Here is a 27459-nt window from a genome sequence, read left to right as displayed (position 1 = left end):
GGCATTTCTCTGCCTCAAAACTGCTGGTTCCTCTCCTCCTGGTTTTGATATAAAGTTCTCCCTCTAATTGTGAAGAGCTGCTTTTACACATCTCCCTCCAGCTGGCTGCAGGTCTTATCTTCCCCAAAATGGTCTTGTGAGGGCCATCAACCAGTTATCCACAGTCTCCCATGCCAATTGCCAACGGAGCCTTTCTGCCCATTCCTCAGCGCAACTACAAGGGGAGCAAGACATGTTCCACAGACATGGAGAGGGCAGCTTGTCTGGACTGTCGGCTCTCCTGGGGCTGATAGTTTTCCTGGCCAGTTGAGTTCACATGCTTACAAGAATCAACCACAATCACACAAGGCTTGTACCAATGGCTGGACACCTTACCTGAGACCAGAGACCCAATTTATCACACGCACAGTGTAGGAATCTCTGACTCCGCAAGCTTGCAAGCTACAGAGACAAGACAACCAACAGAAATGTGCTTTTCCTATTGCACAGGGACAGAGACATACAGAAACTACTTTGGGTCACTCAGGATTTCAGCATCAGGGTCTGAATCCCAGCTCCCAGATCAGCACTTTCACCATCCTGCCTTTATGATTATTCCGCTTTTAAATACCCAATAATAAATAACCAATGCTGCCTCTGCTCTACCATAGTGTTTCATCTGCAGAAGGTCTCCTGCAGCTGGGGTACAACTGCCAGCACAGGAGGGTTTTCTTCACCCTGTTCACATGGCTGGTTAAGCAGCACCAAAGCTGTAAGAGTTCATTGATTCTCCGCTGCTCTCTCCCCTTTTTTTGAAGCAAATAACCCTTCACAATATCACACATGGCTGCTGTTACAGGGAGATTGGGGCTTCAAGCAGGGCAAAAGCAGCAGGAGAAGATGAACTCTAAAGACACGAAGCTCATGTTTTTATGCAAATAGCCATAGTAATAAAAAAAGGAAGAAAATACACGATGTGAAACAAGATTACAATTGAATCACCATATTCTAAGATTCCCCAATGCAGCCCTTTCTTGCCAGAGATTTCACTCAGTAAAGGATTCACTGTAGCTACCCAAACTCCCGTCTTTCACAGCAGTTCCAGCTGGATGTAGAAAGAGCAGGGAGGCTGCAACCCTATGGCTCCCAGCTCCCCTAAACCACTTCACCAAGGGAGCCCCGAAGGAGATGGCCCCGACTCCCCACAGCAGCTCAAGGTGGTTGAGGCCGCTCGTTCAGCGTGCCTGGCGTGCGACAGCATGGGCACGTTTGATGCACCTTTATTACCAATCTGAAACTTGCAAAATACAGAGAGAAGGGCTCCACGCACGGATTTCAGTCTTGGAGCTCACCTTGCAGTAAATGTTACTCTCCTGAGACATTTAAACCCCCTTATGTCACAATTTCCTTCCTTTGCCTCAGCGTTAAAACCCCTCTCCTGCCCTGTGCTCCCATGCCCTTTCCGTTCAGCCCTGCTCCCGCTCGCCTCAGTGTAAGAGCTTTCTCCTCTGCAATCGCAGGAAATTGCCTCTCCACTATTGCTCCTCTGCGGCGTTTCCAACGGCCTAATATCTTATTACTTAATTCTGCAACTGTTTACATCCCTCCTCAACGTATGGATCCATTCAGCTCTATGAGGTAACCGAAGCAAACACAGGAGGGGGTACAAAGCACAGAAGCAAGAGCTGAACAAGCATGCCAGGACGGCCGCTGCACGCCCAGCCACGTCCTGATCCGTGCGACATTGCACCTTATCTTTGCAATTTAGGGTATGAAAGTGGAAAGTCCTTAGAGCAGGAGCCCTCCTCTTGTCCCATGCAGCACGCTACCAGCACAGTGTGGTTTCTAAGTTGCTGCACAGCACAGAGATCTTTTCGGGCAGTATTATCTATCTGGGTCACTGACCCAGCGGAAGATTTTTCTGCTATACACACCAGTCTGCCAAAAAAAACCAAACAGGCACGATTTTCCTCTAATAAAGGCAAGCCTCTAACTTGAAAGTTAATTGATATTACTTTTCCTAAAGTTTTTGCCAAAGACACTAACCAGTCTATAAATTAAAGAACAGTTGTTTTAATCTTTCCATACCATTTAGCGCCTGAGAGAGCAGAAGAGCATTAGCAAACCTCCTCGCAGAAACATTACAAAGGCTCGTCTCCCTTTCCTGCGACACTTCTATACTTAATTACAAAACCAGATTCCTATAGATGAAATTTCCGTGCCTTCCGCATCCTTTCAAAGCAATAATATTTTATTAATCGTCACTTTAAAGCAATTTCTGAGCTAAGTGTCGCTGCTCTGAGCTACTCAACAGCTGGCTGATTTGAAAGAGGAAAGGTTAACGCCTTCCCAAGCACAACTGCGTGTGGTCCCACGACCTCCGAAGCCTCTGTCCCTGCCAGAGGAGGTACTTCCAAGCCTCCTTCTCTCAAGGGACCCAGCAGCCAACCGCACTTTAGTTTTAATAAATCCCCTCAACTCCTCTCCAGGTCAAGTTCTTAAAAACACCTAATTTAGGAGACCCTGTGGAAGGCAGGAATTAAAGGGAAATAAAGCAGCCATCAGCGCAACGAAGGTAACGCCACGCATAGCAGCACTCGCTTGTTCCCAGTTACTCATTTACTGCAACAGCCAGGACAATTAACCAACTCTTTTTGGTTTTACGTATCTCTGCAGCGTATCTACCGCTGAGGAACACGAGCGGTGGGAACTGAGGCCGGGCTCTCCCAGCAGCTTTAAGCTCCCGGGGCGGTCAGACGGCTTTGCTTTTGCGGAGGCCACGGCCCTGCCAACACCTTCGTGCCTGCACAGGGCTGCGGGCCCGGGCCAGCGCCCCACCGGGGCTGTGCCCACCCCTTCCCGGAAAACGCTGGAGGTACCTGCCTGCTCTTCCTTCCCTTCCCCCCCCCCCTTTTTTTTTTTTTGCTTTTATCTTTTCTTTTTCTTGTTTTCCTTTTTTGCTTTTTGCTTTTTCCTTTCCTCTTTTTTTGCTATTTTTTCTTGTCTTTTTTCCTTTTTGCTTCTTTCCTCTTTTGACATTTTTTCTTCTTTCGCCTTTTTGTCTTTTCTTGCTTTTATTTTTTCTCTTTTTTTGCTTTTTTCTTTGCTTTTTTTGACCTATTTTTTTCTTCTTTTCGGCTTTTTGTCTCTTTTTCCCTTTATTTTTTCACTTTTTTCCTTTTTCTTTTTTGTTTTCCATTTTTGCTTTCCATTTTTTTGCTATTCTTTACTTTTGTTGTCTTTTTTTCCTCCCTTTTTTCTTTCCTTTGCCTTTTTTTCTTCTTCTTTTCGCCTTTTTATTTGCCTTTTTTTTTTTTCTTTTTTTTCCCCACCTTGTTCTTATTTTTTAGCTTTTCCTTCCCCCTTTTTCCCCTCCCCCCCGCCCCGAGCTACCGCGACGCCCCAGGGAGCGTGGGGCAAAGCAAAGCAAAGCAAAGCAAGGTGCCACCCGCGGGGTCCCGGGGCTGCCCCCCATGCCCCGCCCCGGCCCCGCGGTGGGGGGGACGCGGTGCCCCCGCCGCCCCGGCCCCACTCACCTGGCGCCGCCCGGGCCCTCCGCGCTCCTGCGGCGCCGCCTCCCGCGGGGCCGGCCCCGGGCGGCTGCCACGTCTGCCCGGGCAGCGCTGCCCCTCCCGCCCCCCGCCGGGCCGGGCCGGGCCCGGAGCCGGAGGTGGCCACGGCGGGTGAGGTCCAGGGAGCCCCTGCCCACCTCCCCGGCTCTATCGACGTGGCTCTCGGCAGGTCCCACTGGCGCCCGGGGCACACGCCGGTAGGTTCTGCCCGGAGGGGCCGAGGCACGGCAGTGCTAGAGGGACTGGAGGCGGGAAACCGAACTAAATCGGGTTTAGGAGCAGACTTCCACTAAATCCGAAATTCTCGGGAGTCTGACAAAAAAAAATAATTTATAGCTGCTCGGTCTCAGGAGGGAAAGCTGCCCGCCGCAGGGAAATGGGACCCCGATTCCGCATAGGAGCGGTCGCAACCTGGTTTCATAGGAGCCACTTCAGCGTAACTTCCCCGTTCAGGGCTGCCAAGAAACCCCGCGACCCTGCGTCAACAAAGCTCCATCTGAATTAAAGGCACGAATTTTGGATGGTCTCAGTCTACACAGGATCAAATCTAAGGCTAGACACCCTTCCTTACAACTTGAGTAGCATTCACTGACTTCATTTACTTCCAAAATGAAGCCAAAATGAGTTAGGGACATTTTCATTTTCAATAAATATCCATATGAGACATCCATGTAGTCTAGCAAACCCGCTTTGATTTTCCAGTGTCCTGCAGAGGCAAAGCTCAAACCAGACTTTTGGACAGAAACAGCAAGGACGAGCAAGTGGCAGAAAAGGAAAGCAAGAGTTCAGAGAAGACAGACCCCTCTTCCCAAAGGAGGATGAAGACTAACTGAGGAAATTGGCAGATTTCTCTCCAAAATATCCCATTCCTGGAATATTTCAGAAGCTCTCCTCCAGCTCCCTCCAGAGAGAACACTCTTTACAACTACCAGGGAACAGGTCCAGCCAGATTCTCTCATCTTGAGGGCCAGTGTAAAATCTGAAATAAGTATCTTTGATTTCTTGCAGCATTGGTGAGGAAGCACTAGGACCGAGTCCTGTGGCTTGCCTGCAGGCACGTCTGCCCCGGCACACACGTGCACACTAAGCGAGAGCTGAAGAAGTTTCTTGAGGCAGTTGCTACTGCCACCCCCCACTACGGACCACTCCTTCAGGCAGTCCTGCCTCCCCACTGGAATAACAACTGCAGAAATCCAGCAAAAGGTATTTTCAAGGACTACACTGACACATTAAAATCACCAAGCACTGCTGTTAAAAAAAAAGCACTTTCAGGAGTGCTCAGTGTTGGTCTCCGTCTGCTCCTATTTAAGTCATGGCAATTTTCAACATTTTCCTTCTTGGCAAGAGAATCCAGGCGGCAGTACTCCTTCAGCAGGGCTGCGTGCGTTCCCGGGGAGCACACTGCTTTTCCATACTCAGCACATGAGCAAAACCATAGACTGACATACACTGTCACTTCTCCAAGGACAATCAGCAAGCGGCAGTCATGTGCAAAGCAGTTTGCTTTCTTTAAAGAACAGGCTTTAAAAATAAAGAGGTAACCCAAATGCAACAGAAGCAGCTCAAACTTAAATTTCTCGCAACAAATATGCAAGGATGTGGAACGGTATAAATTCCCCCAGTGCACGCTCGGGATGGCTGCGTGACTCACAGCTGGCTCAGCCACCAGCGTGTTCATGCAAGCCTTCCTCCACACCGCTCCGAGGTCTACGCCGCCTTCCAGGAAAACCACCGCAAACCATTTGAGAAAGGTTTTTAAAAGGCCTAATTAAAAGTTCTCTCTCCCTATGCTGAGTACTTTAACTCTACTGGGAGGAAAAGGTGTGTGGGGGGGGGGGAAATGCAAATAGAAGTTAAAATTGTTTTATCAAAGTCCAATTCTTGGGTGCTTTCAGGGCTGGCAACAAATGCTGCAAGTTCCAGACACCAGCAGGAATCCTTCCCCTCAAGTTACGTAGGTCCTTGGGACTGTCAGGTGGACCATCCGAAGCCTGGCAGACCCAAGTATCAGACATCCTGACCTCTGATTTGAGAAGGCTTTCGATAGTCCGTGTCACTCAGTGAACAGTGCTCCAGAGGATGGAGTCTGGAACCGGATTTAAGAGAGTGAAGGAGGCGACCAGAAGTTATGTGCGATAAAACAGGTAAGGGAAAAACTACAGAGGTGTCAAAGATATAAACGTGGCCCCCAGAAACAGGGAAAGTAGCAGCACAGAGGTCGGTCAGCAAAAGATGTGAATTTGAAACATCCACAGGTCTGAGCCATCCCATGAAGTGTGGATTGATACTTAGTAGAACGGGTGTTAATTATCACATACCTCATCACCATCTTCTGCAGTTGCCAGACATACCCATCCCTCCTAACACAGCAACGTGGAAGCCAATTTCCCTGTACACACACAGCACAAACAGTGAATAAACTACATGTCTTAGCTAACCGTATTGCTTAATGACCTACAGACAAACTCTAGATCAACAGTAAAATGGGCTGTTTTACTTTTAAAGAGCGTGTTCCTAGACTGAAGAGCCAGCCTTTTTCTACTCGAGTTTACTCATAGTTGTAAACGGTAAAATACTTCGCTTTTAAAATGCAGTTCTACCTGATTTTGTTCAGTGCATGATAACAGCAGTTATCGATATAGTACCTGAGCATCACCACAAACAACACTCTTGTTTCAATTCCTTAAAATAGAGTTTCAGGCCACAAGAGTTACTCTGTGAGAGCCAACACTGCCAAAGCGTGTCTCCATACCCGACTCACACTGTCCTTACGGCTCATTTTCAAGTAGCTGCAACATCCACCACTCTAGCTACGCATCGGACTAGGGGACTGATCAGCCCGTTTGACTTGATGCTTTCCTTTAAGCTAAGAAATGCCATCTTAAAGAAAATGCTCCTTTCTGAGTGCGTCTTGGAGGAAAAGATCTCTTTGGCACACCGGTATCCTTGCACTTGCATATCCATCTTTCCGAGCTGTAACATTCTTAGGCAGTTCTGATCTGTCTGTAATTAGCTTTATAACAAAGATGATTTCAGGAACTGGCGAGACATATGGAAGAAAACTCGGGACTCGACAGAAAACAAACAAGGCATCCTTTGAGTTTCTGATGACATCCTCTTCTTTGTTCTTACACGTTACTGCATGGTGGAGATTACCTTGCAATTACCCTGAACATATTCCCAGCACTCTTAGTTGTTGCTTTATCATCTCTCGTGACTCAGTTTATCTTGTGACAAGACCGACCGATTAAGTGCTGCTCCTGAAGAGCTTTCAGAGTATAAAAATTATACATTTTGAACTGTCATTATTGATATTAGAACACAGAAATATTTTTTTTATAAATTACATTTCTAAAATAATAGAATCCTCTTGGTTTCACTTAGGCCAGGCTACTGCTTTTGATCTAACAGCAGTCATAAAAGCTCTGTTACTTCTGCCTCTTTGCAATGGCACTAATGATCACATTCGACAGTGAGAAAAAAAAAAGATTATATGTAAATAAAAGTGAAAACTAGCACATGTTCAGTGGCACAGCTTGCACCTCCATAGCTGGACCAGCTTACCTCTCTCAGGCTGTGGAGCTGGGAAGGTATTACCTCCTCTAAATGAAGACAGCTACGTACAAGTTACTGCCAATGCACCGACCTATGTCAAAAGACATCAGCACAAAGCTTGGTTTGGGACAAGGCACCCACACTTCTAGCTGAGAGGCTTGAAAGGTGCAGCTGCTGGCCAACCAAAAGCCAAGCCGCTTTGCTACCAGCAGGCAGCAGAGTACAATTATCACATAGCAACATGTCTTGGCTCTCCTTTGTATGGCAGGTAGAGCTGCCCAGGGAGATGGACTCCAAGTGGAAAAAACAGCAGTTACTTGTACACCCAGCAAACATCCAGAAGTAAGTGCGAATGGAGGGAGGAACTAGATCCCAAGCCTTCTGTACGATGTGCATGGCTGCCAACACTGGCAAAAGTGATGTAGTTGGCTAGACTGCAAAAGATACACACACACACACACATTTTAAGATGGAACCTCACCAAATCATCGTATTTCATTTCTGCCAGTGACTCATACGTGTACACATTCAACTGCCTTTGAAATTCAAGAGCTAGACCAGATACTGCAGCCGGGATGTCCTGAACCTGAAGACCAGCCCTGATGTGAAAAGGGAAAGACGCTGTGGAGGAGGCAACTTACCTGAGCGACCAGGGCAGGGCTGCTGGCTTCTGAAAGGACAGCACACACGGGCTCCATTTTAACCCCCTGTTCCAGTCTCTTCTTTAAACTCCGTATCTTGACAACTGAAGCAGACAAAGAAGCAAACAATATTCTATAGGAAACGATCTTCTGTTGATTTGGCAAGTGCAACGCAGAAGATAACCGATAAATTGGACACTCTTCCAGACTACCTCCCTAAACCAACCCACCTCCAAATCTCTCTACTTTCATAAAGTGCTGCCTATCCTGGAGCTACGAAATAGTTTTTCCTGTGCAGTGCAAAAAAAATATTAGTTTCTGAGAGAGAGAGATTTTTTTCGTCCCTCTAAATAAACAAATAACCATTCATTTTAACAGAAAACTCTTTACTTCTCCTAGCAAAAAAAAAAGCTAATTTAATGATTATTTTTATCACATCAAGATATTGAAAATTGTCTTCTTTTCAGTATCACTTTACTATTTGACAATTTTAATTGTGAAAGTCAATAAGCAGAAACTATCAGTTTTGATTTCTTATTTCCACTGCATAATTAAAACAAATAAAAATCAGTATAGCTAATGAACATAACAAAGCTGAAGACAAGCAGGGTGGCTGAGTATGCAGACACTACTTACTCAGGCATATTGCAGAGTGCACCCACAATTTAAAACTATTCAACATGAAACCATTAAAAGTAGTTACTACACTGGCTGGCTGTTAACATACCACGTTAAGCTCTTGATAGGCTATTTTAAAAAACAATACCAAAACATGCACACTGGAGTCATATTGAAACAAAGTCATATCAAGTCATGTTGCTGTATTCACTCCATACTTCAGAAGCATGTAAAGGCACTACAAGACAGCAATGCCTATGGCCTCCCACAGCTAAGAGGGACTGAATAAGGGCAGCAAGGCCAATTTCAGAAACGTCCGTGCTGATTTAATCTGTTACTACCTTGTGGCTGTGCATGGCCATCCCTGCTAGTGCTGCTGTCCCCTGGGTTAGAGCCTAGAGCGAACCCCTTGCGTGCCCTTTCTCTGCTACCATGCAAATGCAGTCAACTGGGTTAAGTGTCCTCCAAAGGGGTTCAGGCCATGGCCAGACGGAAAGCTCCTCTCATGCAGCCACCGCTGCCCCAGAGGTTCCCCGAGGTGGCTGGTGGCGAACGCCCAGGTAGGGACTCTGCGGGCTCCAGGACCGGGGCTGCACCCGCCTGGCAGGGAGGCACTGGCATCCCAGACAGCTCCTTCTGCAGTGCTCATCTGATCGTGGCTCAAGTCTTAACACAGGACTTCACTAGATTTATTTTTTTCCTCTTCAAAAGGTATTGTGCCACTTTTAAAACTTTCTTATACAAAACTTGTTCTCACACGAAGTAAAATCAACAGAGCCACACATTTCACAAAAATCAAGTCTTTATCAGAAGGGACCCTACCAAAAGATTCAGGGAAAATGACGCCTTTAGCACATCAATAAATAAAGGCAGGAAAACTAAATTATCAGTAATTAATGCTATGGGGCACATTTCTGGTTTCATAAGTACATAAATGCTATGATCTTCAATATTTTAAAAATATTTGCTTCAATGATAGAAAAATCTATGTAACGAATACTCTGTATACTACACAGGCTACAAAATGATGTAGCACACACATGGCATATTGTTATCCAATAGACTTGACAACTTGAGTAATCAAGTTCACCTTTCCTACAACTGAGATTAAAGCGAACTCCTGATTCTTATTTACATAAAGAGTTGCTGGCACTGACTAAATTCCCACTACTGCAAATAAAAAATCACAAAAGAAAAGCTGTTCTAATACTAAGTGTTTCTATTAAAGTGATTCCAGGGCAATCTTCTAAAATGACCAGGATTAAAATTAAGGTCAGATATTCTGTTTTCTATAATCAAAGGAGGCAAGAAGGAGATCCAAAGGGGAAAAAAAGCCAAATACGTTTTGTATGTCTCAAATCAAATATTTAAATATTTCATTTAATTGTTGAAAGTATCCATTTCAGTTCTTGCACAATGATACGTGTCTTTACATGCCTTCATCTGTCTCATTAAGAAAACAGATTTTGTCTGAAATTATCTAACATGAAAAATACCGCTAAGTCTATTCATAAAACAGTATTCTATATTTTTATTTTTCAAACAGCAAGTGACCACATTTAAAATGCATCATTTGCAAATATAAATTATCAAACTATTAGTTTAATTAAAAATAAACCAAAAACATAACTTCCCTTAGTATCACAATACATAAAGGGTATTATAAACCCAAAAAGACTAAGTTAACCATAAGAAAACAATAATGTCAAAAGTGATGAAACTCATTAAGTCACTTAATGAATAAATCAATCCTAATACAATACCATTCACCATGATTATGTAAAAAAAAAAAAAAGCAATCTTTCACTGTATTATACAGATAAAACAATCCAATCCTTCATGCCACATTTTGTAAACCATGATATAAATTACACTCACAGTCAAATGAACAGGAAGAGTAACTCCTAAAAGATTTTAAGTTGCTTTTAGGGCAGAAATAAAGGCAGAAATAGAATCATTTAAAATATATCAAGTTTAACCAAAAAATTTCATTTGGTCAAGCCTGCTATCCAATTAGTTTTGTTTCCTGCAAAACTATTTTTGTCTTTTTTGAATTATGAAATTTAAATGTTTCTTTTACATATTAAATGTAAGTCACATGTTGAACTACATTAAATCCTTTTATACTTTTATTATTTTTGCCATGAGACCCAAACATCTTTCATGTACCTACACACACACACACCCCCACACCCACCCCCACACACACACTCTCTCACTTGATACCAAGAAATTCCTCATTTCACAGGAATAAAGAAAGACTCAGATACTGATTTCTGTCAGAAACATAAGGAATATACAAATTCATACTTTTCAGGTTCCTACAAAACCATCTCTCACCTATATACATACTTTCACTGATGGAATTCAGGTTACGGTCTTTTGTCTGATCATAAAGGGACGGTATAGATGTTGTAGGATAAAGAAATACTGTATAATCATTGAAATAAACCTGTTATCCTAAATTTATCCATACGGATTTTTTTTTTTATTATTAATTGAAATACAAAGAAGGCATATGAACTTCAGGAAAATAACACTATATCAGAAATCCACTGTAACAGTGTTCCACTATATATATCATCAGGTTTTTCATAACACAATTTATTCTGTACACTAGATTTTGTACTAATTTCTCTGTCTTCAAAGTCATGATATTTCCAGATCCAATTCAACACTACATAGTATGCCTTCAAAATAAAAGGAGGTCACTTGCTTTATTGAATACCAAGTTCCCTTCCAGACAGCATTAAAAGAAAGACAAGACTACACAGACAAAGTCCAGTATAATTCATTTCTGACAATGAAAATTTCAACCCCTCATACTGTTGCAAAATTCCTCCTACTGAAATGCTTTACTACAATAATAATAATAATATAATAATAATAATAATAATAAAAAGCATACATTACATATAAAAGATACCAGTGTACTAAAAGTGACAGAAGTGGACTAGCAAATCCTTCAAAGCACATATTATATAAATGACTAGCATTTAAAAACATTTTTTTCCTATAAAATGTAGGTCATATACATTTATAAATTGGGGGTAGGGGGTTCTAAAGCAGTGATGACTGTTCAAATAGTTATGCTGCTCTGTACAGTCTAATATCTATTCAATTCAAACTATAAGTTTGACATTTAGTTTATTTATTGGAATAAACCCATCTCATCATCTCATAGCTCATAATTTGAAAAATACACAACTCAAATGAAGAGGTGACTTGTAAGTTCACTGTTTATCTGCATATGAAATAAGAAGAGAACTACTCCTTTCTACTGGAGGCCCAAGTCTCATCAGTTCAATATCAGGACTTAAAGACCCCAAATTTTAAGTAGAGGAATTGTCAGGAATCAGCACAGAAGCAGAATAGTATCTCTCATCCTTTAGAGACACAGCTATTCAACTTTTGCAGTCTTCCTCATCTTGCAGAAGTGCAGCCAAGCCATTCATTTCTTACTCAAAGTGTGTACAGACGAAGCCATAGATCTAAAGACTGTCCCCTCTGTGACTGAAATTGTGCTGTGTAAACAATGTTATATACTCCAGCAGGAGGACATCTGAATTTATTTATAAAAAAATGATTAAGAATATTCATTAACTCAAACAAGGCTATTAACTCCCAAAGGTATTTTTGGAACTTATCCTTATGCTACTTGTAAAGTTAGCACTGTCATGTATTATTGCTTACAAACAGTACATCATCATATGCCTTCTAACAGAGCGGTACTGTGATCAGTTCCTATGTATTTACAGGCTTTTTTGTTTGTTTTTTAAACAAGCTATAAAAACATTACATACTTTACAGACAATACAAATACTCAAGTCAAACAAATGGAATGCATAACAATAAGAAACGTCATAAAGGAAGACTGACATAAGTCCTTGATTGTCAAGACACATTTATATTTATATTTAAACTCTAGCTGTGCAGAATCAAAGATTCAATCATAGGTACATCCTTATTTGATAAATCATATTTACAGCATGATATTGCATAAAAAAATAAAATAATGTTGTTTACACAATATTACCTTTCATCCATTGGATTAAGGAAAGCAAGAAACAACTCTTAGAAATGTTTGCTTGCCTCAGTTTGTGTTTCCTATCAAAAGATGTAATTTTAAAAAGGAAACATAAGGTTTTATATGCCGAGTAGAGCAAAGGCGACTATAAATTTATTTCCCTGACACAAAGCAATTTAAAACTGAACAAAAGTTTCAATTTTAACTTAAAGACATTTCTTTTCATTAGCAGTAATACTCTCTTAGTACTTGTCCTTTGCAAAGGAAGTTTTAGCTAAATGCATTACATGCCTAACATAAACATGCATTACCGTAAGTTGAATGAACTTTCAAAGTTACAAGGCTTCATTTTAGTATAACATTTAACACTAGGAAACTGTAACGTTATTCATTTGCTTCAGTACCAACCATGTAATTTGAAAGTTCACATGTGTACTGGTACCGACTGCATAAGCATATTTCTGCCTTCTAAAATTTCCAAATGGATTCCCAGGAGTATTAGGATTTTCCCTGCGATTTATAATGGTATTAAAACAAACAAATGAAGAAGAATAAAACCCAAAGCTCTCAAAACCAAGAAAATTTAGTTAGCAAATATACATACATAAAGTAATCCAATGCTGCAAAATTCAGAGTGGATTCATCCAAATATTCTGGTTCATTTCAAATAGTTACTACATATGATACAAATACTATAAAAATATTCTGAACAAGCATGGAATATAATGCATCTGGTCAAGTGGAAAGTTTTCATAGGAGAACATGAATACTTTTGAATAAATTCCAAAAGTTACAGTAGAACCCAAATAATTCGCAGCAATGCCTTAGAAACCCTTTACAAATGACAATTTTGAAAATAGTGAAGAAGCAGGCAATAAAAGCAAGGATGTCACATCACAAAATGTACTTTGCTCATTTATTTTGACAGCTGCAATTTAGTTTTCAATACTTCTTGTACCTCCCAGTATACTCATATAGATTCTGCAGTATACTTGGGTGAAGTAGTACAGTATTACTAATATGAGACCTCACTACAGTACTTTTTAGACCATTGCAGAGAGGTGGGGAATAGACCATCAGGGATGTATAAACCTATCGGATGCTCTGATTAGTGGTCAGCGAATTAGCAAGATTTTACTGTACTTCTCAATTAACAATGAAAAGCTCCTGCCATCCAAAAAATTGACAAGTACAATATAAAAATAATACAAGTGTTATTTCACATGAACACTTTCTTGTCCTATTTTCTTCTTGAAACACAATTTTCCTAAAGACAACACTAGGAGACACAAGATCATAAACAGTTCTTTTATCATCCAATTTAAATTATTTATGTTGTTATTCATAAGCCAACATACAGTAATACATATGGTTAATCCTTCTCCCCAAACCTTGTAATTTATGACTAATTCATTCTCAAATCAAATGAAGAAAATGTAAATGCCTATTAGTATACCATTACAAGCTGATTCCTTCATTGTCTGTTATATTAATGGTAAAACATATCAAAGGATTCATGCTAAAAGGGACACTGTCAAGTAATTTAGGACCAAAATATGGCCTATTAATATGTGCAGATATATATATATATACACACACACATTGTGTATATATATAGTTTGGTAATAAATGTCATCAAATTCCTTTTTTTAAAAATCATCATTCCTCTATGACTAGGAGATATCCCCAAAAAATTCTACCTTACACACACACACACATTCAGCGCTTGCATGACCTTTAAGTAAGAATGTCTGCTGTTAGCTCTGTGGAATATAAATGCTCACCCCAGCCTTATGCTGACCGACTGAACAATATCAGTACAAGAACAGAACAGAAAACCAAAGTTGCTTTTTTCCAGACATACGTGGAAAACTAACAAAATGAACACCGACCAGATCAAAATGAAGAGTGTGCATCTGTAGCAGATTAAAAGCAGCAAAACATGAGCAGTGGAAAATGTTATTAAATAATGCAATTATTAAACAAGCAAAAGCTTTTTACATAGTTACAACTTCTCAGAACTACATACACGCTTATTCCAGAACGAAAGTGCATGTACTCAGGAACTCATAGCAGTATATTTGGTTAACTCCTCCAGTACAGAAAGCTTCAAGCATCTGTGGATCAACAATTCACACCACCGCTTTAATTGTACACGTGGAAGAATCCTATGAGATAGTCCCTGTGGGCTAGATGGGGACTTCACAACCTGTCCTAAGGCACGGAGTATAGCTGTAATGGCTCAGCAGCAGGCTAGGGAATGAGCTGTGACGTAAGGACATAAATTCCTCAGATGATTCCCACTTTGCTCTAGGGAAGAGCAAGTTCCTTCGCTCGGTACAACAGCTTGCTCCCTCATGCATCCAAGTAGCAATTCCTAAGTGTGAAGATGGGATGGAGTGAGAGCTACTCCTTCCTACTCCTCAATCACTTTCTCACAGCAGAGTATCCATGCAGTAACTTTTTAAAATAAAGCTGAGTCAATCTCCTTAGGGAGGAGGAGGCTTTATTCCTTACCTCCTTATGGGGCCAGAGATGTGCAGTAATAATACAGTCTTTTTTTTTTTTTTTTTTTGCTTTTACTGCTTGTTGTATTTAACAAATAGTACTATCAATGGCCATCTATTTGCAACTACAGGACAAAGATGCCAACACAGTATTATTCAGGCAACACAAGCTAGGATGTCATGGAAATGAAACACTGAAAATGAAACACACGTTACAAGAGGTGGCTTCCTGGGATATAGGGGCCATATGTATTATGTCTGTGCAACACAGAATGGAAAAATCAAAAAACCAAACTGACCATAAAGAAAGCAAAACAGAGACACATGAATCAGTTTTTAAATATTATTTCAAAGAAATTTCTTTAAATGTATCATTGATAATCCATAAGGAATTTAGTTTTCTCCCTTGATGCTCATTCTTCCTAACTCGGGGCCAAATATTCAGACAAAATTACTGGTAAGTCATAGCACGCTGAAACAGCTTCCTATATTATACACAGGGTCAATGAACCAAAACAGAACCGTTTTCTTATACAAAAGTATTAAGTAAGAAGTTTACATAAATTGTATTTCTTATCAATGTAAGAAGCAAGCTATGGATAATAAATGCACTTTCTCCCTCGGCTGTACCAAGTAAAGTTAGTGCTACCATAAGGGAAAAAGAGACAGAGTGGGATCAGTTTCCTAGTAATGAAAATTCAGAAAAATTGTGCTACTGCTTTGGGAAGAGGTGAGAACTGTTACACGTCCTGCTCAAGTCCTTTCCTAAAGGACAGGCTATATGTTAGCCCCTTGAGATGCAGTCTTTTCTCCTAGCTGATGGCTTCATCTGAGCGATAGATAGCAGCTAGCAATAGTGCTGTAAAAAGATGTATGCAATCCTATTTAAAAAAAAAACACCATATACATACTTATATATATACGTGTGTGTGTGTGTGTTTTTCCCTGGTTAATCAGCCTACATTAGGCTTAAACTGCCTTAAACTACCAGACAGTGTCCCTTTAGGGAAGGTGCAATAGAATGAACATACAGTTCAAAAATCCGTAACTTGTTAACTTAAACTACACAATAGTTATGCTACTCAAATCTTACCACCTTAAAAATGCACACAGAACTACTTATCGTACCATACTGGATACTTCAAGACAAAGTACTATTCAAAAAAACATATTCATGGTACAGGGATAGTCTTTGTAGTTTATTTATATGGTGAAATGCAACAAAAACTTCTGATCACTCGCCTATGCTGGAAAAAGAATCCTGTTCACTAGTATTATTCAGCAGTTTTGGTTGGTGAAATTGTAACAACTTTCACTAAGCAAACACTAAAAAGATAGGGAATTTGAATGCCCACTTCTTCAGCTTTCAGGGATACTTCAATAAATGTTATGATCTGAATTGTCAAAATTCTAGACAGAGAATTAAAACAATTTTTACAGAAGCTAAGAATACCCAATCTCAAGTATATTAAAAAGAATTATTGGAGGTGTATGAGATGAACATGATGCAACCGTATCAAACCTAAAAATCTAACAATGGTTTTATTTTTTGAGAAATCAAAAACTATCAGGTTAACTAAGTGCTCTATGTTAATCATTATGAGCATGTATGGTAAGGTACAATTAAGCTTTTAAATCTTGGAATACACAGTTTGTGTAAGCATTATGCAACTGGGAATGTCATCTACAGAGTATTTTAACTAAAACTTCAAAATCTTGGTATCTGCATATGAAAAAGTCATTAAAAAGTTACATCTAGATTCAGCTGTACAAAGAAATACACATTACTTCAGGAATGAAGTAAAGGCTTTAGCAGTTAGACATTTTGCTTAAAAAAGTGTTTAAAGTATTTTAAATTAATTAGACTTTTAAATAGTAGAGTTAGTCTATCAGAATTCATTTTTTCCTCCAAACACAACTCAAGGTAATGCAAAGCAGAAATAAAGGGCATATGGTCTAAAATTATTTTTGAGAGACGGAAGAAAGATTATTTTTGTAGAAAATTTGCCATCTTTTAAAGCCATATTTGCTTGACTTTGAAACTTGTTTATTCTGTGTGTTTAGCAAATGTTGATTCCCTGCTGAAGAGCAATGACTATGCTGACAAGCTTAGAAATGACAATATGAATAGTATCAGACAATAAACTGTCCTCCCAAACCATACAAGGAAACCAGTAAGGAAACAATCACGGGGGAAAGTCTTACCTGGGGATTTTGTTTATTTTAAATTTCATAGAAGGTAAAATATTTTCTGGATTCAAACAAGTGAATAATAAACTGCCTTTGATAGGGGCACCAACATCAGGCAGTTCAATGACTGGTGACTAACCAAAAAAAAAAAAAAAAAAAAAAGAAAAAAAGAAAGAAGCAGTTATTGGTCTTGCTAATGTCAGCTTACTTTTGTTTTAACATAGCGCTCTTAAAAGCTGTACAGAATTCCATCTTATACAGAGCAACCCCCTTTTGACAAATGTGTTCTAAAGTGCCAGTATTATTTACAAAGATTTCTTAGCCAAAAGTCTGGCCCGTTGTGGCATCAGGTGATGAAGTCATCCCAGCTCTGCTATCATTTACATTCACCAAGGGAAATTCTGGGAAATCAGCACTTGTCCCTGGTCCCCGAAGGTTCACCTGTCCATTGGCAGTGCTAAACTGAGATGATATTCCAGCTCTTGCCCCATGGTACTGAGCTCTAAAAGGCTGCTCAAAGGAGCTAATTTGATATGCTTGATGAACCGGCTGTGCCTCTGCTTTCTTCTGAGAAGTCACTTGATCCAAGAAGTCCTGTGTAGAGGAGGAAGAAGAATGATTTGCCTCATCACCTGAAAAGGGAAAAGGGTGCTGCGAATCACCAACCATTAGTCCAAAATGAGACTTGTCTGGAGTTGTTCTTAATGGAGAGTTCATTCCCGATCGAAAGCTATTGACGGGTATAGACGTGTAGACCTTCTCCATGGAAGGAAATGCTGGCTGGGTTGTAAGAGTCTGGTTATCAGTCACAAAATTAAGGCTCGGGTTGTTCAAATAGGCATCATTTTGGCTAGTTCTGTCCAAAGCTTGTTGTAAAAACTTTGAATATTCTTGTAACATACTAGCTTTATCTGATGAAGAAGCTTGAGAGCTTGTTCCAACTGTCTCAGATTGGGTGACCTCAGATACTTCAGAAGAATTGATTGATATACTGGAGGTCACCTCGGTGTCAGCCACACTGAAAGATATCTCATGTTGTCCATTAGCCTTGTGTGAGTAATGATCTAACAGAGTTTGCAGTACCTCATCTGGAATGACATTTTTGTCATGGTTACCTTTAATTTCAACATTCAGTGCCTGGGTGTCTAATATTGAGGCTGTAGCAGTTTCATCAATGACGCTGGCTACAGCTGCCTGTGTTACCGAAGGTTGAGATGCTATGGTACTTACATTCAAGGCATATTCTCTACTGTTATTACTAGTAGCTTGTAGATACCTCTTTTTCTTTAAAAACTGCATTGCATCATCATAATTAGTGCTGCTGTGTACAGGTTTACTGGGCCCTTCCTGTAATGTGTCAACTTGATCAATGTCAGCATTACCTTCAGAGTCCAGTAAACTTTGCTTATCCACAAGATCAAAGGCATACTTTGAGACCTTGTTGTCTTCATACGTAGATAAAGGTGAAATGGTTTGACTTTGCTCAAGTGGCTGTTTCAGACTCCTCTTGCTGTTAACTTTTTTGAGAACGAGCTTAGGTGGGTGTATTTCTCCAGAATTTGCTTCTTCTAAGTGCGTTCCACTGACTGAAGAATGTGGCATCTCAACAGCATATTCCGCTACCATGTATTCATCTTTTACTTTAGTACTAGAAGAGTACAAAGGCAAATAGTCATTTTTGTCCTTCTTCTGTTCTGACTTATCTGTACATTCCTTATCCCCAGATTTTGTTTTCTCTGTTTTCTGCCTTTTCTTCTTTGGCAAGGAGCTGTCTTTCATAGGCATAGAGAAACCAGAATCTTCCTCTGATGGCAAAAAGCCAACTTTGGTGGCACTTCTGTTCGGTTTCTTGTCACGGTTCTCATGGCACATACGTTTATGTTTCAGCACACGATCAGTCCTGGAGAAATACTGCAAAAGATTTTTATTATTATCATTACAGAAATATACTAGCAGAAAGAAAAGAAACCTTTCATTCTAACAAATTTACTTGACAATTAATCCACTTTACTGACTTCTAATTAAATGTTAAACAGTATATAATCAATAAAATCAAGCACGGACAGTTGTGACTGCTCCACCTACGCACCAAGACCACCCACCTTAACAGAAAAAACATTCATTATAAATTTATTTGTATGCACATGACCACAACATCTGGAGAAAGTCCTATCTGTAGTACTTGGGAACTGACTGGTGTCTTATTTTTCAATTGTGAAAGATTTCACTAAGTCATCTTACCTGCAAACAATATTCACACTGGTAAGGCTTCTCTCCACTGTGAGTTCTTTTGTGCCTTTCCATGTGATACTTCTGAATAAACCTCATACCACATTCATCACAACGAAATGGCTTTTCACCTGGTAAAAAACACATAGCAATGTTAATCTAAAAAAAACCTAATCCATGTTCTTCCATACAATTACCAGGTCACATACTACATTCTCTATTAGAAGTAATAAAGAAGAGGATTTAGTCTGTTGCTATTGAGAAACAACATAGGGCTTGCTCACATTACTGTTTTCCCAGTACTCAGTAGCTGACGCCTCAAAATTATTTTAAGCTTTTACACTAAATCACCTTTAAAATTAAATTCTTATCCCCTCTTTCTAATGTAGGTGCAGATATCTGTATTAAACCTAACAAACGAAGAACTGCAAAGATAGCCGTCCTGAACTGCTGCTACATAATTTTTTTTTAGCACAGATGATCATATAAAAATACCTCAATTCTGTCACCAACTCATTAACTCAAACCCAGCCCTTCTAGAAGAGAATTATGCATTTCCAAGCTTTCAATTTAACATTTTTGTAGGGTGCTCTGTATTTTCTGTATTTTCTTCCCTTATCTGTATGTAGAATTGAAGTAACTGCTCTGGAAAAAAGCCTACTATTTTGGTTGGAACCTAAATGTTAAAAAAAAAAAAAATTAATTTTAAAATATTTTATTTTAAAAATTGATCTGAAAACAAGAAACCTCTGTAGCTGAACTGGCATTTGCATACTTACAAGTTTTTCTGGTTGGTTGTTTTGTTTGGTTGGTTTGGGTTTTGGTTTTTACTTTCATGAAATGTTAATTCAGACAATATTTCTTGCCCTGAATTCATCTTCAGTTCTCCCTTTGTTTTTCCTCACAAAGAAGCCCTGCAATGATCCTTTCAGAACATGGAGTAACTCTATTTTTATTTCTTTTAACTTCTGCCTTACATCTTCCCTCTGATATTTTTATTTTCTAGGTTTCTCTGACAAAACCTAAAAACGCCAAGCGCATTGAAAAGTTAGTTTTGCTTTTACAGAAGTTCACTATTATTTAATAGAACTCACCCTGAACAACAGTAACCTTTCCTCTTAATATTTACTGTGAAATCTTTTGAACTGACATAGAGATCAGGGATTGTCTTGGCAGCATCTGTCAACATCCTCTTTGTTCTGAATACTGTACTGCACTGATTTTTGGGATATAAACCATCTTTCTTTTGTTTGCAGAAATACACAGACTATTTCTATTTTTCTGAGGTAGTTTTATTCTTTAAAATTATTTTATGAACTAATTATTACTAGTCATTAATTATTAAAATGTTAATAAATTAATTTATTATTTTAAATGTTGTTAGAATATATCTTTTCCATTTAGAATTGAGGTATTTAGCTACATCCTTCTAAAATGGAAATACGGTACCTTAAAATAAGATGCCAGTATTTATAGAAACTAGAATGGAAAATATCTGTATCACCCACACATTTGCTCCTGGTCAGATCATTAATGTCCAGAGTTTCAACCTTCTTAATTCCAAGCATTTTCTAAAACTCTCTCTTTGTAAGCCTATGCCCTATTTCAAATTATTAATTCTTACCTCTCCATGTGGATTCTCAGCCAATCCCTTTTTCGGATGAAATTATTCCAATTTATTCTCTTCTAAATCAAATTATCTCCTCTCCTAAGATCTCTCAGCTTCCATCAGTTCTTTCTCTACAGGCTCACAACCTCAGCATCCTAACTCTTCTTTCACATTTAGTCAGAGACTAACTTTTAGCATTTCTTGCTTATTAATAATCACCATAATTTTTTTTTTCAGCACCCTTTATAAATTATAATGCCTATCATATAATCCTCTCTCATACTGTCTATAAGCAAATTCTCCTCTCTGGTCTATTTCCTAATTTTCAAACTCCAATTTCATTCTTCATGTTCTCTTTATTCATTAGGTACTCTTACTACCACGGTGTTTTACTTGCACCATGCCTGACAAGACTTTCTGAATCAAATACCAATCCTTGGCTTCACTGTTAAAGAAGATGAGGCAAGAACATTTAGGTCTCATTGTTCTTGTTCAATATATGGAAACTCTTCCATCCCCAAAGACAACCACTTAATCCTTGTTACTTACTGTTTTCTTTCCCTTTGCTCCACTGTTCTACTTTGTGTTTCTTTTAAATCGCTCCTTCAAACAACTTCTCCTTACATTGTCTGGACATTTGCTTTCACACTATCTTAGATTTTCTTTTTTTTTTTTTTTTTGAGAAAGGAGCAGCTGTTTAGGATGAAAACTATCCTGAGCCTTACAGAAGCCAAACCAAATCAAGAGAAGCAAGACAGCTGAGTCTTCTTCTAGCTTTGAACAGCCCTTTGAGAAGCTACCCTGCTATCCCAGGAAATGCAGAACATTTCATTAATACACTTACCTTCAGCCTTACACCCATTTCTGTAAATGAATGGTCACAGAGGTCCTCAACATTTGTCTACTCAAGCTGGCCATTTGATGGCAGAAGACTCTCCCAGCTACCTATTCCCTTGTCAAGGCTTAAATAGGGCCAAACAGGGGTTCTGAGATTTTTTATTGCAGAGTATCATCACCACCAGCTATTTTGGAGACTTTGAGAGTACATAAGAAGGCACTGCTGGCCACACCTCAACAGGAAGAAAAGTTTGGGGACACTGCCCTTGAATTACTCAGCACAACACAGAAAATAATTTTTTTCAGTAGAATTCCAGAACACTCTGGAAGTAAGATTAAGAAACACTTTGTGAAACTGATACCATACTTAATTTTTGCTTTAGTCTTCACAAGGAAGATAATGTTAGAAAAAGATTAAAAATTAATATGAAGATATTCTTCCTATAATAATTTCTTCCTAGCAGAAGCCTGAAACTTCAGATGCCTACTGCAATTTTGTTGTACTTTTCAAACAGGATCTATCACAAATAGAGGAGATCATTAATAACAACCTTTTGCTAATGTAGGGAGAATCCAGGACATATTTTTCTGAAACATCTTGCTGAGTGGGAAAGAATCAGATGTGGGGAAAAAAAAGTCAAAATTTAAAAATACAATACAATAATTATATGCATTATTTATGAAAACAACCTATGTTTTGTGTCTGTGTTGGAAATCTATTAAAACTGAGCAATAGAACTATTTATAAAGCGTAGTACAAATACTATGTGTATGAAGGCTGTAACAATTATAAACCCCCAGGCATTTTAAAATTTAAACAGACAAAATACAAATTATAAAATACCAAAGAAGGCAATAAAAAAGCAGCATGACTGAATAATAAGGCGCTTGAATGGTTAGCCCCATGTTGCTTTATTTTTTAAAAAATGTAATCTCATTTTTTGTGTTTAAAATGGAAAGTAGGGTGGGTTACAGAATTAGGACACATGAACGCATGAGTGGGTAAGGTATATAGAAACATCTCTAAGCAAAAAGAAAGCAGACATATTTGGAAAAAAAAAAAAATCAGCATCTTCATGAGCCTAGTAAACTCAAAATATGAAAATGTTTGTGTACCAATGATTCTTCCCTCTCTCACAACTGACATGGCAGTTTTCTGTATCATTAGTGGCAAGTTTAGCAGCAGGGTTCTAGCACTGCTGTCCTCCTCTACATACAATTATTTCTAGTAAGTGAATTTTGTATTAATGCAATGTCTGCTTTTAGATGCAACTATTTAATTATTTACACAGAATACGGCTGTTCATTGATTGCTTCCCAACTCCCTCACAACATTTCATTTGAAGGAGTGGTTCAGAGAACCGAATTCAAATCACACTGGAACTAGCTGGAGCACCTGTAAATTCAGGGCTTGTAACAGGCATAAAATGGGGCTTCTGAGTGTTACCGCTGTCTTCAATTGGCTTAAAACAAACTGGAAAATTTGACAAACATCTTAAAAGAGTAACAAACATCCTGTTCTTCATCAGTGTTTTGAACACTGTACAAAAGCTGGTGCTAAAAGCAGAGAGATAAAAATGCAAAATAAAAAGAAAAAAAATACAGTATTGAATTTATAAGTATATTTCTTAAAAGAGTATAGTACAAAGACAACTAACTTTCCTTTACTTCCATCAAAGTGAAACACAGACCCACTGCTCACCTTCTGGTGAGAGAAGCAAGCTGAAAATTCATCTTTTCTGGATGGGTTCAGTTATGCAGTCCTGAACAACAGAGTAATGCTACACAAACAGCTAAGGCCCAGTAGTGAATACTGTCATATAGAAGTGAAAGCACAGACAGGAAGGTAGAATGCCAATTAGCTATACTATAACTGGGCCGAGCCAAATATTAAGCACTAGTCAAATACTTGCTAACGAAACAGTCTTCAAAAAAGCTTTTCCTGGAAGCTGGGTCTTACATGTTTTCTCCTAACCATCTACTAGCTGTCACCTAGGAAAACACCCATAATTCAACAATTGAAACACAAGCACCATCTTCAATTTTCTGAGAAACAAACAAACTACACCTCAGGATGCTGAGGAAAACAGTTATCTAAAAAAGTCAGATAACAATATGGTTAATTTGTTAAATGGCACCTTTTTCTCTGCTAAACAAGACTAGTACATGTAAGAACTGGCAAAAAACCTGCAAGCCCCCCCCCCCCCCCTCCACACCCTCCCTCCAGAGCTTACAATCAACACAGAATTCTCATTAGAGCTAGAAGTTGAATTTAAAGAGATAATTAAATCTATTTATAAAATATTTGCAGTCAAGTGTTAATTAACTATATTGCCCAGACTCTCATTTTGAAAGCCACGTACAGGGAATAATCCTAATTTAGGAAAAAAAAAAATCTTCTGAAAAATGTGAAGACTGCACTTAAATTTTTGCCTTTGGGGGGGGGGGGGGGGAGGTGTGGGGGCAGATAGATGGAAGAGAGTGAATGAGCATTCTTTTCAAGAATAGTATCTACACAACGTGGAGGCAGCATGGTTCACCAATTCAGAGTCAGAGGAAAGACTAGGAACAGAACAAAGACACTGGACAGAAGAATGGAGGACTCTTCTGTGGCTGACTGGCTGAAGGAAACCTACTTAGTCTGGACTCATGGCAACCTAGGATACAAAAATCCCATGAACAACAGGGTGTTTGTGCATGTAACTCCCTGTACACTGCTCTGAAAATTCATTTTGCAGAGTTTTTTCTCCCTCTCAACTCTTACACATGCACACACTGCACTGCGTGTTAGTAGCTTTCATATCCATTTAAATGCTACAGCCAAGAAACACTGTGCACATTCACCAGCTCTGCTTTTCTGAAAAAGAGGCTGAGAAACTGGCATCTAGTCCAAAGGGACCATATTACAAAATATTTAAAGAGGGATTGAAAGGCCATGCACCAAAATGCCAAAAACCCAATGAAGCCAAACCTGTTAAAGAATGTGGTTTTGTGTGGTGCAAGAAGATAAAAAAGTAACATGTATAAACTTTAACTCACTTTGGCTTAAAACTTTGGGCCTTATTTGACCTATATTGAGTATTTTTAAACTAAGGCTCTTATTTTTAGAACAGTTCTGAATTAAACCTTTCAAAAAAAAAAAAAAAGTGAAAAGTGAAAAGTAAAGCTGATACTAATACCTTTGGGGTTAGGCATTTTGGCCATTTTAGTCCTGGCACTTTTCCATCAAATTCCAAAATAAATAAATAAATAAATAAATAAATCTACTGAAATGTAATTTGGAAGTCCCCATTGTCTGATTTAACCTCATGCAACAAAAGATAGAACAGCTTAACAAACCTTAACTTTTATGAATGCACAAACTTCAGGACTTGCTACCCTGGGGTTATTTATAGAATACTACTTTCAGATTTGCTTACTAGAGTTTATATTCACTTTACAGCCAAAGGAAAGTGGAGCAAGTTGAAAGCACAGAACTGATTTATTTTTAAAAGTTTTATAACATCTGTTAAGTTAAAACAAACTACAACAGGGTTTTAGGCTGCATACTTATTACCAGAAACCTTGCCTGAGTGGGGAAACAGTTTTTAAGCACGCCAGTAAAGATACTCAAGGCACTATACTCACCAGTATGAATCTTCTCATGCCTCTGTAGCAGGTACTTCTGTATGAAACGCATGTCGCACTGACTGCACTGAAATGGTTTTTCACCTTGAACAATATAATTCCACATCCATAAGTTAATAACTACACACTGTTGTTTCTGATAACTACTTTTGAGGAATATTAAAATATCTATTAAAAAACCAGCATCTGAGCGAATTCCAAAAATACTCTAATACCAAAAAACATTAGCCTTACTAAGTATATGAACTGCAGAATTCTTTCCATGATCCTAAGAGTCACATTAAGACTAGCACGGAAGAGTGATCTGAAATGGCTGTAATTTCCTCATCAACAAAATCAATCACGATGCTGGCATAAGACTGCATTCAGGATACTGGCAAGCTATTATAATGGTAAGTACCTTTTTCACTTCTCCGAACCAGAGAGATACCTCATCAGGCAAATAAGCAGCCGGAGCACATTTTACAAAGGGGTCAATTTTGGCACTTAGGCTACAAGTCAACCCATTACTTTCTGATAAAGAAAGAAAAGAAACCTTGTAAACAGTTAAGTCTTCAGTTTATTAAACATATGTTGATTTTTTTTTTTCCTGGTATTCTTTTGACACTTTGGTGCATGGAATCTCTAAGCTTAGATGCCAAGTTAGCTACACTCTTAAAACTGAAATTCGCATAGAGCTGAAAACATTTTTAACATAAGTAAACAACTCTTTATATAGTAGAAAAGACAAATTTGAAGTCAAGCAGTACCTGTATGAATGAAGACATGTCTCTGTAAATGGTAGTTGGTTCTAAAGGCAGCATTGCAATGCTCACAAACATGAGATTTGTGGGTTTTCACACCAAGTGATCCATCCTCATTTATTGTAAGGATCTATTTTAAAAAGAGTAAAATTTGTTCTCACACTACCCTCTAAAGATGTCTTATTAACTACAAAAAAAAAAAACATTAATTTTTTCGATGCAGAAAATTTAAATATTCCAGGTAAAACAATGCTAATTTCTACAAAGCTATATGTTAGGCTTTTAGTATACATTTCCAATTGCAGTCCAATCCAACTTGTGCCTCATTGTGTATTAAGAGATATTTCAACAGGACGGAGACAAAAGCAGCTCGTGGACAACCAGCTTAGAGCTCCCCTATTCACAGCTGAGTCACTTTATATGCTACTGTTTACTTTGTCCGTCTGTTGGAAAGGATGCAATGTAACCAAACCACCTCTGGGCACTGAACCATGGATAATCATATTTTAAAGCAAAAGTGAAAGATTATATTCTTTTTTCAAATCACAACTGTAAATGTTTGCTAAAAGGCATTAAAACTTATCCAGTATAGTCATACAAATTATCTACATCTACATAATACCAGTTGCCTTGGAGGCAAAATTGTATTTTAAAAACCAAAACCCCAAAGCCAAACAACTAAGAAATTAGTATTATTCTTCTCCCCTTCCAGGTTTTTCACTCAATAAAGTATTGCTCACTCAATATACATGTTAGAGCATCTCCTTGATGAATTCACCTTGCCACACTCAATTGCTTTGCTGTCAAACAAAACTGCTATTTTCATATAAAGTTGAAAAAACTTAAATGAAAAAAATTACACCATATCTACCTTATTCAATAAAGCTCATCACAGGTTTTCTCTAATTTGTCAAAAAGAAAAAAAAAAAAACCAAAACCCAAACTCTCTACTATCTCTGGCAAGAGAATAAGAAAACCAGTAAACAAATTACATTTCCGAAAGTCTTACTTAAATGGAAACAGAGCTACAAAGAATAGCTTAAAGTAACCTTAAATAAAACAGCTTAATCCCTTGTTATTAACAAAAAATAAAAGTCTGCTGGGGAAACACATCTGCAATTTGATTAGCTACAATGTTTTAGGTTTTATGATAATGACAGTGATGAAAGAGAGAGTCAATAACTGAAATAGTATCTCTGCAATAGTAGCAAATACTGTAGGATCTACTTAAACAATTTTTAATTCTGCTGCATCAAAACTCAGCAAGAGTGAAAGTCTTGAGCTAACAAATTCTTGTGCATTCACTCTGAAGGACAAGCACATTC

General features: G+C 38.7%; 1 protein-coding gene and 1 long non-coding RNA gene across 11 annotated transcripts in view; one reads left to right on the top strand and one right to left on the bottom strand.

Moving 5' to 3' along the window:
• The window catches only part of ZNF148 (zinc finger protein 148), a 53458-nt gene that overhangs the window by 915 nt on the left and 25084 nt on the right, over positions 1 to 27459 (bottom strand). For 4 of the 10 annotated variants that reach the window (XM_074828681.1, XM_074828684.1, XM_074828683.1 and 1 more), the window contains 4 exons: positions 26141 to 26264; positions 25392 to 25475; positions 19331 to 19449; positions 9150 to 19000 (listed from right to left, as the gene is read on the bottom strand). In XM_074828681.1, the coding sequence (XP_074684782.1) occupies positions 17408 to 19000; positions 19331 to 19449; positions 25392 to 25475; positions 26141 to 26264 (1920 nt within the window). In that variant the 3' untranslated portion in view covers positions 9150 to 17407. The other 6 variants (XR_012623755.1, XM_074828689.1, XM_074828686.1 and 3 more) reach the window with 6 other exon arrangements.
• Positions 3624 to 5339, top strand: LOC141924926 (uncharacterized). The gene is made up of 2 exons (XR_012623705.1): positions 3624 to 3748; positions 4254 to 5339. It is a non-coding gene; the product is annotated as an uncharacterized LOC141924926 (long non-coding RNA).

The sequence above is a fragment of the Strix aluco genome, chromosome 6 (genome assembly GCF_031877795.1).
Source record: "Strix aluco isolate bStrAlu1 chromosome 6, bStrAlu1.hap1, whole genome shotgun sequence".
In the NCBI taxonomy this organism is placed as follows: domain Eukaryota; kingdom Metazoa; phylum Chordata; class Aves; order Strigiformes; family Strigidae; genus Strix; species Strix aluco.
The sequence above is the reverse complement of the archived record's forward strand: the minus strand, read 5'-3'. Positions and strand labels throughout refer to the sequence as shown.